The 17,193-nt window shown below is 39.8% G+C and overlaps 1 protein-coding gene and 1 pseudogene across 7 annotated transcripts in view; one reads left to right on the plus strand and one right to left on the minus strand.

Annotated features, from left to right (window-relative positions):
* USP6NL (USP6 N-terminal like) overlaps window positions 1-17,193 on the minus strand; it is a 140,189-nt gene that overhangs the window by 49,542 nt on the left and 73,454 nt on the right. For 5 of the 7 annotated variants that reach the window (XM_020892951.2, XM_020892970.2, XM_070471969.1 and 2 more), the window contains 2 exons: window positions 3,663-3,730; window positions 1,777-1,859 (listed from right to left, as the gene is read on the minus strand). In XM_020892951.2, the coding sequence (XP_020748610.2) occupies window positions 1,777-1,859; window positions 3,663-3,730 (151 nt within the window). Of the gene's footprint in view, window positions 1-1,776; window positions 1,860-3,662; window positions 3,731-7,478; window positions 7,605-17,193 lie in introns of those variants that run through there. The other 2 variants (XM_020892942.2, XM_070471971.1) reach the window with 2 other exon arrangements.
* LOC110136978 (nuclear nucleic acid-binding protein C1D pseudogene) lies at window positions 13,600-14,068 on the plus strand (annotated as a pseudogene).

The following is a 17,193-nucleotide window of genomic DNA, read 5'->3' on the forward strand; positions in this document are numbered from 1 at the left end:
TACAGTCTTCTTCCAGCCTCTTAGCTTGCGCCTTGCCTATCCTGGGTTCAGCGAACAGTGTGCACAGTGAGATACAGCAAGACAGTTGCCATTACCTTCTCCTGGGGGTCTTCCCCGCCCAGGGATCAAACCCAGGTCTCCCGCATTGCAGGCAGATTCTTCTACCTTCTGAGCCACCACGGAAGCCCTTTTCATGTTATTTTGTACTGTATTAGACCATTTTTTGATAAAAACATCTTTTAGAGTGGTTCACTCCCATCACAAATACTTGGAGAGGTCAAAAATCAGCTGAGTTGCAGCCTACCTTGTGAATCAAAATCTGAGATAGAACCCAGAAATCTATTTAAACAAACAAACATTCTCCAGCTAATTCTAACATGCAGGAAATTTGGGGACCCACTGATCTTGAAGGTGCCAAATGCTCAAAGTGTCCTTCAAACAGCATTCACATACCTCAGATCTGCACATGAACCCACACAAAGGTAAACATCACCTCCTGCCACATTGTAGCCAAGTCTGATTTACTTATAAAAAAGTGGAAGTGGGGGTTTCCTTTAAGAATAGTACTTTCATCATCGTGAAAGACTGCCCTTGTTGGTCTGTTGAAATTCAAAGTCTTCTAATTACAACTACTCAGGAGAACATTTAAGATATGCTGATATGATTAGGTATCATAATAACACCTGAGGTTTGTCTAGACCTGTAGGTAGTATTCTGTCACTTTATTTCTTCAAAGCTTCAAGTAGCCCTAAGTATGCAGGGCAGTTAATGATTTCTGTTTCACAGATAAGGCATGAAATAGTTAACTGAGACCAGCAAAGCCAGGAGAACAGCACACATTCTCTAACTCCCAGAACTCTTTCTGTTTGCTTGAGAGACCCTGAGAAAAACACGATACAACAAAATATTTTCTAAATGCAAGAAAACGGAACGGAAAGGAAAAAGAAGGTCTGAGTACTACAAAGTTACTGGCTAGGAACCCCCTAAGAAATTTTATTTTTTCTTCAAAATGTAATCATATGTCATAAAATAAAAGTCCCTGGCTTTTTCCTCTTCATAATAAGTGAGACTGGGGAAAATGTGAATAAGTGGCAAAGGTAACTACTAAATTGTATGGAACCAAACGAACTATAGAGATGCAGCAGAGTCCCCAGCCTGGGTAATCTGTTTAAACAAAGCTGGAACAAGAACCCGCAGGCTCCTATCAGGGCAGGACAAGGGTCAAAACCACTCTAACTACTTTACAGTGCTCCAGACCTTTCTCAACTCTTTGTACAACATATTCAGGATAAATGGAATTAATTTTGAGAAGCAATAACACAAATACACTTCCAACCGTAAGGAAGATCAATGGCATTTCTTTCCACTGCTCATTTTTAGGCTGCATAACACTGACGTTCTGACTGCTAATTATTTTTTAAATGCATTCATATAAAATAAAATGCCTTATAATTATTTTTGAAATACAAGTTGTTATTGATTTCCATTTAATTCTGCTAAATTATTAATACAACTCATTCATTGCACTTAATGTTCTTCTTAAAACACAGTGAATATTAAAGATTATATTCTTAGCTATAGTTCAATTTTAATCATAGAGGTTAAAAAAAATGCCAGGAATTTAACTTAAAAAAAAAAAAAGAAAAGAAAAGCAGGCTGCAGGACTAATCCTGGAATCTTAATCACAGCAATGCTGTTAAAAACAAAGAAAATCAATGTAATAGGTGACCATAGAAACATAATTTTAAAAGTCAGCTTTCAAACTATGCAACTTACTGTAAGAAGCCAAATCTATCCGTGACTTTGTAAACAAGGTAATCAGCATCTTCCCAAGGTTCAATCTCTGCACCTTCTCGTCCCTATAGAAGGGGACAAAGAAGAGTGTTACTGGGAATGTATAAAACTGAATAATTTCTTAAAAAGACCAAAAAACAAGGGTTAGAAAAAACTATGTCGCCTTTTCATCCTAACTTCTCAGAAGAGCAGACCACCTACTTTGCCTCTCTTCTTCCCACTTCCCTGCTCCACTGGCCCTAACACTATCCTTGCCAAGGTCACAACGGCCTCCCAGCATCAGATCCACGGACGCTCCAGCACCCTCATCGAGTGAACCGTTCCAGTGCGCCCCTCAGTGATGCTCACGCAGCCTCACCGGGCCCTGGTTCTCCCGTCCCTGCCCGACTCTTCCATGCTGGCTTCCTCGTGGGTCCTTCCTGAGTGCCGGTGGGCCCAGCGCTCTGTCCTCGGCCCACTGCCCATCACTCCCCTCCTGAGCGGTGAACCAGCACTGCTGAGAGCAGGAGCCCCAGAGGGTCTATTCCATCCCTCCCACTTCACACTCTGTACCTGACTGTCTCATGGAGCCTCCACCTGAGGGTATTCACAACAGTCAGTCAGCTCACGCGTTCTGCTCCACGAAGGCCAGGAGAGCCTTGTGGGCAAAGCCCTCCTGTAATTCATATTTGTACACTGACTCCCCAAGGCCTAGCATGACACCTGACCTGGTCGCTGAGTGTTAACTGCAGGAAAAAATGCACGCAAGCATGAATGAATGACGGTTGTATTGGTTTTAAATTAGTCAAGCAATTAAATAAATTAATTAGGTTTCTTGCCGAATATGCTAAAACCTAGTCATAATAATAGGAAACTGTGTCTGATGTGTCAAACAAGCAACTTAAAAACAAACTCTGGGAACAGATTGTTAAGTTGAGCCCTGCCTCCATGTTCCTGTAGGGCACAGTCCAGATGGCCTTCTATAATTTCATGTTCCTGTTATTCTCACAAATCATCAAAAATAACAGATACAAAACTACATGCAACCAATATAAATATAAAACATGACATTTATAGATCACAGCTACAACTCATTATAGATCTCAAGAGATAAAAGGTACTAATAAGGACATATGTAAATCGTCAGCAATTGTGATATTCTGGGGCATCAAAAACCAGATTCCACAACTAACTTAAGTATAAAAAGCTAGAGATTATACATCATGTACCAATTCAAATTTCAGATCCATGTTTTCAATTTTCAATATCACATATTCAATTAAATAAAATGGGTATTTAACTCTATATACTAACGTAATTAAAACATTTATTGAATACCTAGTACAAGCCAGAACTGTTGCAGGTATTTAGGATATAAGAGCAAATCAAACAAGAGAAATTCTAACCCTCGGAGAGTTTACACTCTAGGAAGGAGGGCAGGCAACAAAATGTAATCAAGCATGCTGACATTTTAAAAGCTATGGTGAAAAATAAAGAAGAGAAAGGGGACAGAGAGAGCCAGAGGATGGAGGGGATATTCAACAGTGTGATCAAACAAGAGTTCACTGGGAGCATCAGGGCAAAGAAAAAGAGGAGGCCAAAGGGCATGAGGGCATCCAGCACACAAGTGCTCCAGGCAGAAGAAACAGCCTGTGCAAAGGCCCTGAGACAGGAGCAAGCCTGGGAGAATGACAGGCGGCCAGCGTGGCTAGAGAAGAGGGGAGGAGGGAGAGAAAGTACGGAGACAAAGTCAGAGAAATTAGATGACTTCAACAGTCATGCGAAACAAACAAACTGCCGCTGCAATTTAAGCCCTCCAAAAAGCAAATCCACTTCTATTTATATTTTTGAAAATAAAAATTACTTAAAGAGTAATGATGAATACTTACTCTGTCATATTTAGCAACTATTTCAGCTCGCTCCTGGGCAAGTTTAAGTGCTACATCCTGGTTTGAATCTGTGGAGAGATCAAATTTCAGTGAACTGTTGTTTAAAGATTTATAAAGTTAATCATAAAACTAAGATAAAATGAATGAAAATAAAACAATAAATTGATGCTGCCTAAAATGACAAACCAGCAAAAAACAAATAAACTTACAAGGATGAGTTAAGTATCCGTAACTACAACTTTGAAATATCTACATATCTACTATTTCGATATTACATACCACCCTCAAAAGAAAGCAAATCTGTTAACACAGCATTCACTTAGGGATATGTAAATGTTACCCCTCAAGAGTTATATTTGTATCTAATTTCATAGAAATAAGAAAGTAGAAACTGGAAATAAGAGTTCTAAGTTTTCAGATGAAATCCACCTGGGTAGGTGATGAGAAGAGCATTTAAGAAGGCTTTTAAAATTTTAGGTAATTTACTCACAAAATAAACTAGTGCAAGATAGAGTTTAAGGGTTTAAAAAAATATTTCTCTGACATGATGAATATAATCATTTCTTTACATTTAGCCTCTGAGGTCCCCCTTATCAACTGTCTCAACTATTATCATAATGTGCACTTTTACCACAACACACACCCTTCTTTCTTATTATCCATTATGTTATCTTTCAAAAACATAAGTCTGACGATGAGTAGAGATAAAAATATGAAACAGTATGGATATGATTACACACCCAAATCCCATAAATTAAAAGCCGGCTGGATAAAAGGCACCTCTGGTCAAGAAGGAAGACAAGCATTCTAGTGGAAACCAGGCAAAGGTCATGAGCAAGACATTCAGAGGAGTAACAACAGCAGAGACGACCCGTTCTCAGGAAGTGCCCGGCAGACAGTAAGATCCTGCCAGCAGCGATCTTACATGCCTTATCACACTTAATTCCGGGCTTTATCCTGTTAATTCTGTTACACAGATGGGAAAAGAAAAAAAAAAAAAACAAGGTTTAAAAATTTTAACCAACTTGTCTAAGGTCATACAGCTAGTAAACAGCAATGGTAGGATTTAGACCATAATTTTAACCATTACTCTATTAAATGATCATTAAAAGACGCAAAAAAGGATGTCCAGTGAAAAATGGCAGATGGAACACACACTTTTATATTCATTCTTCCTAAAACCCCACTAAACTGACAACATGGGGATTCTTTAAATCCTTGCCCTCCGTGGCAAGGCAATGGAGGTTCCAGGGAAGAAGTGAGGGTGGGGCTGAAGACAAGCAGTTGACTAAAGAAGTCAAGTTCCCAGGAGTTGAAGGGAGGCATGTGTGTATGTAAGAGGCTGAGTGCAGGGAAGCAAACCCGATCCTCAACCTCCAAAGCAGGAAATCATGAGATAATGACTAAATCTGCAGAACAGGAAGTGGCAACATAGGCATGTTATCTAGTGCTTTGGAAGTAAATAGAAAATCAATCAGCTGGGACTGGAGAGCAGTTACTTCTACGGGTGGGCAGCCGGGTGGGGAGGGGTATGGAAGTGAGCTTATTTTTCAAAATAAGTTTACAGATCCTAAATCTTTACACCAAGTAAAGTTCTGACAAAAATAAAAGCTAATTTTAAAAGCCAAGACATGCAGGGCAGGGGGAATCAAGTCATCAGAAACTAAAGAAATGCAAGTTTTAAAATACCACTTTGCACCTATCTCAGACTGACCCCAAAATGCACTATTACTCAGTCTCCATACAGTGTGGGGAGATGTGCCCTTACCGACACTCGGTGGACTCACAAATGTATCAACTCTTTCTGGAAAGCATCTTGATAAAACATATCAAAAATCTGCAAAAGAGGCATCTCCTTTACCCAACAGTTTCACCTCTAGGAATTTATGACAAGGAGATAATCACAAGGTTGTTTATAATAGTAAAAATAGCACAACGGAAATTTGTCAATTTCTTAAAGCTTATTTGGGGGAAAAAGTGTTTATGCCACTGCTTTTCTCAAAGTGTCAATTGCAAACCTTTGAGGGAAATGTGAATAACACAATGGTCCGATAAAATAACAAAAAATATAGATCAGTCGTTCAGATTTTCAGTAAACTAATGCATCCCAGGTGGCACTAGTGGCAAAGAGTCCACCTGCCAACGCAGGAGACATAAGAGATGCAGGTTCCATCCCTGGGTCAAGAACATCCCCTGAAGGAGGGCATGGCAACCCACTCCAGTATTCTTCCCTGGAGCATCCTATGGACAGAGGAGCCTGGCGGGCTACAGCCCATAGGGTCGCAAAGAGTTGGCTGTGACTGAAGCGACTTGGCACACACGTGATGCAGTAAGCAGTCTGGGCTACTCAGCTCAATCACACATATGAATTATCTTATTTTAGACTTAGGGACCCTCCTCAACTCCTTTCCCCCTCTTCCTTTACCCAGTTTTAACACATTGCATTCATACACCTACCAAAAGGGCAGGGGAAGCAAATGAACAGAAATTAAACTCAGGAACCCTGACCACACAATAAATTCCATTTCCAGTATCAGAACAGATAAGCATGAATTTCTATGGTAACTGGGCAAAATTCAATAAATGAGGGCGTTCTTGAAGTATTTTATACCAGTCCTTTATTTCTGCTACTAGCCCTAGGAATCTCAACTATATTTCTAACAATGAAAAGTTTAATAAAAGTATAAAGGTAAGATCTGGAAACAGTATAGAGCTGGGAAATGAAGATATAAAATATCCCCAGAAAGCATCTTTGTGGCAAAATGCAAGATACTATGCTTTACATGGATCCATCTCCTGTCTAGAAATTTCTAGAAAGGAAAACCTAGCCAATAATAGAGGCTGTACTGAAACTGGATGAAACTGTGCTCTAATGTTATGGGAGAAAAATGATTAAAATGATTAGCGTAGTTGACTCTGAATCAAGTAAGTGCTAGTCTTAAATTCCTTTAGAAAGCTCTTGTTATTTCCCCACAAGGAGAAAAATCTGTTATTAATAAATGTAAAAAAGAACAGATTTAAAGTCAAACTTCTCTTATAAAATATAGCCAAACCTGCTTCTTTGAAGAGACTAAATGCCAATCTTTCTCGACACTGAGTTTAGAGACATCATTTAAGGCAATCATCTTTCCAGTAAGTAGTGTCCTTATGCAGAATTCACATAAATTATGCTTCACACTGTCTTATCTACGGCTGAGAAGTTTATTAAAAATTATAGTAGAATAATCCCTGTGGCTTTGTTCTGATTGCTTATTTAGAAATTCCACTGCAGGACAAAGCGTCTGCCCTAAAAACACTGACCACGGAGGGCGTCACAGCTGTCCTGTGTGTGCAACTGTGCACCGGCTTCCAGGCAACTGTTACACAACTGCGCAGGCCTGGGCGCTTAACCGCACCTCATCCGACAAGCAGCCTATCGCAACACTCAACTCAAATTCAATCCAATTATTTTAACTGATTCCATCTAATATTAGAAAGTCTCAAAGTATAAGAGGCACATTTTAAGCAGTGAAGGATCAAAAGACATTTGGATTAAAAACTCAAGTACATATAAAACATCTCGGGGCACAAATGTACAGAAGAAAATAGCGACAGCATTTTACGAACACCTCTAATTCCATATAAACATAAGAACTTTTAAGAATAAAGCATCCACTTGAACTGTAATAGCCCCAGACTGTAATGAACAATTCATTCAAAGGTTTTAAATTTTAAATTCAATCCAATGACACAAAATTGACAGACCATTTTTCCTACTATACATTTTGACAGATGAATGTTAAATAAATATATATTTTAACATAAAAAGTACTTTACCCTTTGTTAGATAACCAGTCTGGCCCTGGGAATTAACAACAGCTTCAGTCCTCATAGAGTAAATTTATCTACACCAAGACTCCATTACTGCTTTTCAGTTGCAAGCACACCAACAGTGTTAGGCAGTTCCTCACATATTCTGCAACAAACTGAAACACAAGTGTGGAAGGCAGCTCTACTTTAAACTATTTGTGAAACAAACACAAGAAAGAAAAGGTCTGAGATATAGTCTAAGGGAGAAAAAAGACCTTGCTGTGGTTACACAGACTACAGATACTCAAACAAAGATGATGTTTGTTGAGGGTAAAAACATGCCTCTCAGGCTCCATCCCAAGTATGAGCCACACCAGCCTACACCCAGCATTCCAGCTAGTAACAAACAGGGGCTTTCAATAAGCCTTAATCTTGGCTTCAAAAATTAGCCACATTCTTACTAATTTTAACAAAACTTGTCTTGGAGCAACAAAGAAAATTTTTATTTAAAACAAACTAAACCTAAGTATGAATACTCTTCTCAAGTACATTTTATAACAATTTTAATGATACTTTTTAATGTGAAAGCTTCAGCCCCTTTCAGACACTAAGCAAATACATACTAAATTCTGGAGGGTTTGGGAAATATTTCACACAGCACACATTTACAAGTGAAATAAAAGTTTCATGATACAATATGCTAACTACTGCAGGGCAGCACTGTGAAGTGTTCGCCTCTATTCTGTTGAGTCTCACCTTCTTCCCTTCATTGTGTCCTTTCTTTTTTTGAAAATGGGTTGGGACCTACAATATGGGAACAACTTTGCAAACATGACAGCCATGTTAAAGGCATGCTTATGTACATTAATTACACTTAACTGGACACTAATGAATCACGTTTACAATCAAACTTAACTTACACTTAAGCTTAAGCCAGTTGTAACATTCAACATAGGCAAAAGATCTCAGAAACTCAGAAAGAGGGTTAAAAGTTGAAATCATAAACCGGGATGTGGGGGTGTGGGGCAGCGGGTGTCCCCTTGTCTTTTTGAGCTTCTAGAGGCTGCCTGCTTTCCTTGGCTCCCGGCCCCTTCCTTCACATCACTCCAACCTCTTGCCTCCATCCTCAAATCTCCTCCCTCCTCTGACCTTCTTGTCCTCTTCTCATAAGATTCCTGTGATGACACTGTGTCCACCTTCATGATCCAGGATCACCTTCCCATTTGAAAAATCCTTATTTAATTACATCCACAAATCCCTTTTGACATATTAGGTACATCCACACCTTCCAGAGATTAGGATGTGAACAGAGATCAGGATATTGTGGGGAGTCAATCTTCAGCTCAACACACCTTGTACTATCTGTAAATGTTTTTATTTTTTCTTCATACTTAATCAGTTGTTTGTCTCCATACAAAATTCCAAGCTCATGGTAATTTTTTTTCCCTCAGAACTCTGAAAATAAGTGCTGCATTACTTTCTGGATGATTAGAAATTTGATGCCAGTCTAATTACATTTACGGGAGCCAAGGAAAACAGGCAGTCTCCAGAAGCTCAAAAAGACAAGGGGACACCTTCCGCCCCCACCCCACTCCCACTCCCCGAGGCATCCCAGCATCTCCCCTGGTGTCTCCCCAAGGAATCAGCCCTGCTGACACCTGACCTTAGCCCAGTGTAACTACTTGCATCCTCCAGAATAGTAGGAGGATCAATTTTGTTGCTTTAAGCCACCAAGTTTGTGACAGGAGCAAGAGGAAACTAATACAATGATTCAAAGTTTACTGCCTCAACAATGTTTCTTTGACAAAGACTCTCTCCCTGTCCAAACTTCAGTCATCTTCTTTCCTAGGCCTTGACCTTGGCCTCCATCCTGTCTTCAGCCTGCCTCACCCAGCTGTAGCAAGCATCCTGCTAAATCAGGGAATCCCCCCACCCTTGATATCTCATCACCTTTGCTATCTGGTCAGATTTTTCCTCCTCCATCCTTGATATCTAGTAACCCTGGTCTGTCTCTACCTAAAATCCTGTTACATAGGTTTAGCAAGATTCCCCCGTCCCTGAGGTCTCCTCTTAGTAACTTTCCATCCACCAAAGCCCTCACTTGGTGAATTAATGATAAATCCCTTACTGTACTTGGAGTTGAGCCCTATCCTTCTCCCCTATTGTGATATTCTTGACACTCCTTGCAACAGCCCTGAATAGTCTTATTGTTGTAATAAGTGTTAGAATAATTTTTTTTCTTTAACAGAATCAAAATGAGGAGCAGACACTAGATCTGTGAAATCTCCAGAGGCTAAAATTGGACATTTCCAGATGCCAACTGGGTAGCTGCCTAGAGAGTTACTAGACTGCATTAGAAGAGGGAATACAAAGTTTCTTCAAGAAGAAAGTGGATGCTAGGCAACATACAGATCACAGCATTATTGCAATATGGTAAATGCTTACATATAAAAGACACCAAAAAGAGCTAAGAGGACTGTTAGAAATCTCAGAACAAAGAAAGCAGAGAGAGATGAAAAGTCATGGTCAAATATTGATATGAAGTATATACAAAGGGGTGTGGCTATGGATGTGATACATATCAGAAAAGTGAATCCATCTGACCATGACACTGTCAGTGTCAGGATTATATTTCCTTCCTACACACCTCATCATTATGTTTAACACTGAAGTAAACCATACTGACTACTGACATTATGACTATATAAGAATTTTATTGGCTTTTAATGTTCAGAATCAACTACACACACAGTGTCTAAAATTGAACTCTGATCTGAACGGCTGCATACACTCCACTTCAAGCCTAAGTCCCCCTCCTAGAAGCAGACACCGTTCTCTCCCAAAACTCTTCTCCACACTGTACAAGAATCTGCATGTATGTATGCACATGCACATATATTTAAATATCCCTTTTCTATTTAAAAACTAGAACCATTCTATATATAATTCTAGATCTTACTCTTTTCTTGCTTAACAGTGCATCTTCAAGCTTATGCGTATCAACAGCTACCTAGTGGTGTGCCAGTAAAAGCTTAGCGACCAGTTCCCGGAGGGAAGAAGTACAGGCTGTGAGCTCTGGTTTGTGGCATCTGCCAGTTTCCATGCTGTGAAGACTCCCACCGTAGTGGCCAATTCCCAAGGTACCAACGTGATGTCACTGAACAGAGAGATCAGGTTGGTTCCAGTAAGTCAGTGGATCTCCCTCAACCCCTTTTCACAGCTGTAAAGTTTCTTAATGCACTAACATAAGTTATTCAATCAGTCCTCTCTTAGGAACGTGACTAGGATAAAGCAGAGAGTCAATTTGTAATGAGAGCTAAAGATGAAACATTATGAGCTAAAGAGCTTAACCAGCTACGGTGACCAAAGGCAAGCAGAAAAAATGAGGAAGCAGAAACCACAAGCAAGCTGAGAAAAAGATGCTGCAGAGAGGAACGTTTTACTCTCCCCCAATACGCAGGGCATGGCAGTCACTATCATACAGACCTTTCAGCCTAAAAGTAAGACAGACAAGCCTGTCCCTGAGTTGCTGCTGCTGGCTTTCCTCTCCCCTGCAATGCATGCACACAAGTGCTTTTTTCCTGAAATTCTCTGAGTAAGTTATCCATGTCTATGAGTTCCTTAATGCCACCTCATCTTTCAAACAGAAGAGGCTCAGAGTATCAATGGTGCCTAAACAATGTTTCAGTTATTTGTGATCACCTTCTTAGTATATTATAGACTTTGGTGTTGTAGTTGTTCAGTCACTAAGTTATGTCTGACTCTTCACGACCCTATGGACTAGAGCACGCCAGGCTTCCCTGTCCCCCTCTATCTCCCAGAGTTTGCGAAAATTCATGTCCACTGAGTCAGATTATGAACTAAGATACCTCTATAATAAAGTTTTTTAAAATAATAAAACCTTAATAGGCACCGCTGCTAAATACTTCAGCATTTATCTTGCCATGCTCTAGATCCAAGAGTGGAAGGAATGCTCAGAGGAGAAATACTATAAACATCAAAATACAACTAAAAACAAACAAAATAAAGGAAGGCACACCAGTCACATGAAAACCTGAAATACCACTTATTTTAAATGGTCATTCTGTGAGAGACGAAATTAAATACGGCACTTAAAGTGACACATGCCTGCTCTGCAACCGAATTTATTCTGGAGCGGCATCCCAGGAGACTCTGACGTCCTTTGCCAAATGCGCCCCCTGGTGGTCCTGTGAGAAACGATCCAGAACCTCCAATCCTTTTACCCCTCCGCTGGGACAAACTCTGATCCCCTGGCTTGTGAGCCCTCCAGCAGTCCCACCTCCGCCTCTCACAACTCGGTTAACTCCACATTAAACAAGTGTCTCATCAAAAAAAAAAAAAGTACAACCTCAAGAACCCATTTCTCTCCTTCTTCCTTCTCCCACTAGAGCAATAATCTTAGAAAAATCATTTGGCTTCCTTCCCTCTTTCCATGTTAACTTGGAAACAACATAACAACAAGATTCTCATCATAGCTGCAATTATAAAAATAGCATAACTAATCATGATCAAGGAAAGGGGCAGCCAAAGACTAAAAGCCAAATACAGGAAAGAACCAAGGCCATAAACACAAAGGTCCCCAGAAATGCCCCAATTTCCACTTCAGAAGAGCCACACAAGCTTCCACATACATCTTCATACTCCTCCTCTGGTAATATGCATTGTCTGATACGATAAAAGTGTTCAAAACAACAAACCTAAATCCTCAATTTTAGCTTTTATTTGTCAGCATAAATAGGATTTGTACCTTTCCATTCAAAATATTTCTATTATCTCACTAGCAGCATGATGTCAACATTTTCTATGATGTCATGCTTTCATTTTAAAACTTTTCATTAAATATGCAGAACACATTTCTTCAAATTCTTACACAGAAGCCCAGTTTTCAACAAGGAGGGTGAGTGGGGCTGAGGAGAGATGTAAAAGTCCTCCTTGTGAGCAGGTCTGTACCTTGTTGCTCAACTGAGTTCCTCCCGACAGTTTCCCAACTGCCATCACAACCTCCTTTCACCGGGTCCCCTCACTTCTCCAGGTCCTTCTCCTGCTTTTACCAGCAAAAGGATCAACAGTTTACAACTAGTAGGTCATTTGTATGCTCTGTTTCAGTTGTAAGCATATACATTTTAAGAGCTGTAAGAATAGGACACATCTCCAATATTTTAAAACGAAGCACGCAGCATCAGAGAGATATTTCAGTTCAGTTCAGTTCAGTCGCTCAGTTATGTCTGACTCTTTGCAACCCCATGGACTGCAGCACGCCAGGCCTCCCTGTCCATCACCAACTCCCGGAGTCCACCCAAACCCATGTCCATTGTGTCGGTGATGCCATTCAACCATCTCATTCTCTGTTGTCCCCTTCTCCTCCTGCCCTCAATCTTTCCCAGCATCAAGGTCTTTTCAAATAAGTCAGCTCTTGGCATCAGGTGGCCAAAGTACTGGAGTTTCAGCTTCAGCATCAGTCCCTCCAATGAACACCCAGGACTGATCTCCTTTAGGATGGACTGGTTGGATCTCCTTGCAGTCCAAGGGACTCTCAAGAGTCTTCTCCAATACCACAGGTCAAAAGCATCAATTCTTTGGCACTCAGCTTTCTTTATAGTACTTCTGTTACTAATAAAATATTTTAAATCATAATCTTAATTCCAGGGCATGCTTCTATTACTTGCTTCTTGATTTCCAGAAGGATGAGAAACAAAATCATTTTAAAGTCCTACAATTACTAACAAGGTTTCATTATTATAACAGAGAGGATAATATTTTCCCCTCAAATTTAATCATGACTACAGACTTAGGTAGAACTGGTCATGGCTCCTTTAGGTCCACTGTACTTTCACCATCTATTTACCTACAACAATCTACTGAACATACTTATTTCCAAGTCACTCCTATTAAACTGTAATCTCCACGAACAAAAGACTGTACCTCACTCATCTTGGCATCTCTTGTGTCTTAACACAGTGCCTGGCACACAGTAGCTGCTCACTAAATACTTCTATATAGCTTCACTGCAAAACAAAACAAAACAAAACAAAAACACCTCTACTAAAGAGCCTCTTGACAAAAGTGAAAGAGGAGAGTGAAAAAGTTGGCTTAAAACTCAACATTCAACCACTGCCGACTACTTTCCGGAAGGCAGACGTGGAAGGCTAGCGAGTTGATCGTAATGGCAGGTGAAGGAATTAATGAAGACTATCCAGTAGAAATTCATGAATATTTATCAACATTTGAGAATTCCACTGGTGCTGTGGATGAAATGCTCAAGACCAAGATGTCTGTTTCTAGAAATGAGTTGTTGCAGAAGTTGGACCCACTTCAACCAGCAAAAGTGGATTTAGTTTCTGCTTACACATTAAATTCAATGTTTTGGGTTTATTTGGCAACTCAGGGAGTCAATCCCAAGGAACACCCAGTAAAGCAGGAATTGGAGAGAATCAGAGTGTACGTGAACAGAGTCAAGGAAATAACAGACAAGAAAAAGGCTGGCAAGCTGGACAGGGGTGCAGCTTCAAGATTTGTAAAAAATGCCCTCTGGGAACCAAAACCTAAAAATGCATCCAAAGTTGCCAATAAAGGAAAAAGTAAAAATTAACCTTTCAGTTTTGATGTATACATATTTAAAAAGTACATAATTTTTATTGTTTTCCACAAAATGGATGATGATTATGTGGCACTGTAAGGTTTAAATGTATTCCTTATTGAATTCATGTATAAAACTTGCATTTAACATTTGTAATGGTAAAAACTTTCTCCCCCAGAAAGACTGTTATCTTTATTGGTTTTCCTATAGAGCACTATGAGGTTTTTAACACTGTAGTGTGTATATATATTTAAATGTTTTCCTTTGTATGGGAGTATAGCTGATTAACACTGTGATAGCTTCAGGCTGGCAGCAGAAGGACTCCGCCCTACACACACATGTGCCGACTCTCCCCCACACTCCCCTCCCACCCAGGGTGCCACGCAACACTGAATGGAGCTCCACTTGCCCTACAGGAGGTCCTTGCTGGTTACGCATTTTACATTTATGCATACATTTACAGCAGTGTTTACACGTAATCCCAAGCAACACTGTAGTATGTTTTATATTTATACTTGACTGTCTCTTGGTCAGACTCTTATTTGCTTAGGTCAGTCTTTCAAGTGCCATTTTATAAGCAACTATGAAGTTTAAGTTAAATGTTCCTCGTAAACATTTGTCTATTTCAATGAATAATGATTTTATGAAGTATGCTGAAGTTATAAATACATCTGTTCTCATTCTATGGATATTATGAGAGAGTGAAATGACTTAAATGTCCATTTTTTCTGTGTAGTTATTTCATTATGCTTTCATCATTTGGGGAATTACTGCTTTTTGTGATATTTGAAGTATGAAATTAAGACTTTAAGGTTATTCTTTAATTCTTGGCATTTTGCCACTATGTCCCATTTAAAGTAAAATACATTCTCATTAACTTTAGATGGGAAATGAGGCTGTATATTGATGGCTGAATTTTGACATAATAGCTATACCCTATCAAGGCTATTGATGCATGGCTGACCTGTTTTTAATTTTTCTCTTTCGAGCAAATTTTCCCTTGGAATTAGGGAGGTCGGTTTTAGAAGTCCTCAGAAGTGGAGGAATCCATGAGTTTTTGTTCCTTGTGCAGAGTACCCATGGTTAACTTGGCCTCGATTTTTTCAGGTTTTTTTAAATATTTATGAGGGTATAACAAGTATGTACCAGTATTTTGGAACAATTTTGTATGTTATATAATGCCACTTAATCAGAGCAGAAATCTGAAGGAGAGTACATTGTATTTATATTCTTATTTGTTTCTCTGTAATGTTTGTTACTGACAATTCTAAATATTAAAACTTTTAAAATGTCTAAGCCTATGAATTTTAATTATGTACCCTTAATGCTTTCAGTCTTTGAATTCACATCATTATGTATAGGAATGCCAAATACAGTAAAGTACTTGTACTTTAATTTTTGAAAAAGAAGTTAAAATTTTCTGTGTGATTAATTCCCTATAAGTAACCTTGAATAAATGGATTTGATTTATGATAGCAGATATTGGAAATGGTCTTAAAATATAATGGATTTTGTAAAGCATGTTGAACTCTTTCTATGACACATGAAGAGGAAATCACTGATAGATGCAGAAAGTCTTCTGGCTCAGATGTCAGGCAATTTTTGAAGTAGAAGAACAAACATTTATAGTTATTTCACTCCATGTTTTACCTTTATCTCTTCTAAATTCGTTTTTTTTTTTTAAGTAACTTCATGAGAGAAATAAATGTTATTATCAAAAAAAAAAAAAACCTCAACAATCAGAAAACTAAGCTCATGGCATCTGGTCCCATCACTTCATGGCAAATAGATGGGGAAACAATGGAAACTGTGACAGACTTTATTTTGGGGGGCTTCAAAATCACTACAGATGGTGACTGTAGCCATGATATTAAAAGACGCTTGTGCCTTGGAAGAAAAGCTATGACAAACCTAGACAGCATATTAAAAAGCAGAAACATTACTTTGCCAACAAAGGTTCGTCTAGTCAAAGTTACATTTTTCCCAGTAGTCATGTATGGATGTGAGAGTTGGACTATAAAGAAAGCTGAGCGCCGAAGAATTGATGCTTTTGAACTGTGGTGCTGGAAAGGACTCTTGAGAGTCCCTTGGACTGCAAGGAGATCCAACCAGTCCATCCTAAAGGAGATCAGTCCTGAATATTCATTGGAAGGACTGATGCCGAAGCTGAAGCTCCAAACTCTGGCCACCTGATGCGAAGAACCAATTCATTGGGAAAGACCCTGATGCTGGGAAAGACTGAAGGCAGGAGGAGAAGAGGATGACAGAGGATGAGAGGGTTGGATGGCATCACCGACTCGATGGACATGAGCTTGAGTAGGCTCCGGGAGCTGGTGATGGACAGGGAGGTCTGTCCATGTGCAGTCCATGGGGTTGCAAAGAGACAGACACAACTGAGTGACTGAACTGAACTGAACTTGCTAAAGATTCTTTGCTTTCTCATATATTTTATTATTTTTTTAAAGTACTATTTCAAGGGAGCATTTGAAATTTTATTAAGACTCAGACATGAGAAGTCGCAATCTAAGTAGCACTTAGGATTATTTACAAGACACATTCACTAAGGAACGAATGAAGACATACATGAGTAAGTGTGCGTATGTACACGTGTGGCTCCTGGAAGATGAAGAAACCAGAGACTCGTTATATCTGTGTTCCCATCTATGCCCCTCATATCTTCCCCTCTTCTAGCTCCCCAGCCTACTCACAGACCACTACTGTCTTGCTTGCTTTATGGGAAGGTCTTGCTCACTTGGCTGTGTGTGCCCACACCACACTTCATGAAGGGCCTTCGCTAGAGCAATGTTCCCAACTCCCCCCTCTCTCCCCTTACTCCTCTCAGAAGCTGGGGGCTGGCTTGGCCGTGCTAGTCACCCGTGGGTAAATCTAAATCAAGAAAAGCCAATAAGTCCTTTCTACTTCAGATCTAATGTCATGTCCTCCATCAGCCAACACAGGAGGCATTTTGCTCTCCATCTGTCAATCTCTCCTGCCCTACTTCTCAAAGACAAAGAGCATCACAACTGCTTCCCTGCTGCTGCTGCTAAGTCGCTTCAGTCGTGTCCGACTCTGTGCAACCCTATAGATGGCAGCCCACCAGGCTCCCCCGTCCCTGGGATTCTCCAGGCAAGAACACTGGAGTGG

Source organism: Odocoileus virginianus, chromosome 9, assembly GCF_023699985.2.
Source record: "Odocoileus virginianus isolate 20LAN1187 ecotype Illinois chromosome 9, Ovbor_1.2, whole genome shotgun sequence".
NCBI lineage: Eukaryota > Metazoa > Chordata > Mammalia > Artiodactyla > Cervidae > Odocoileus > Odocoileus virginianus.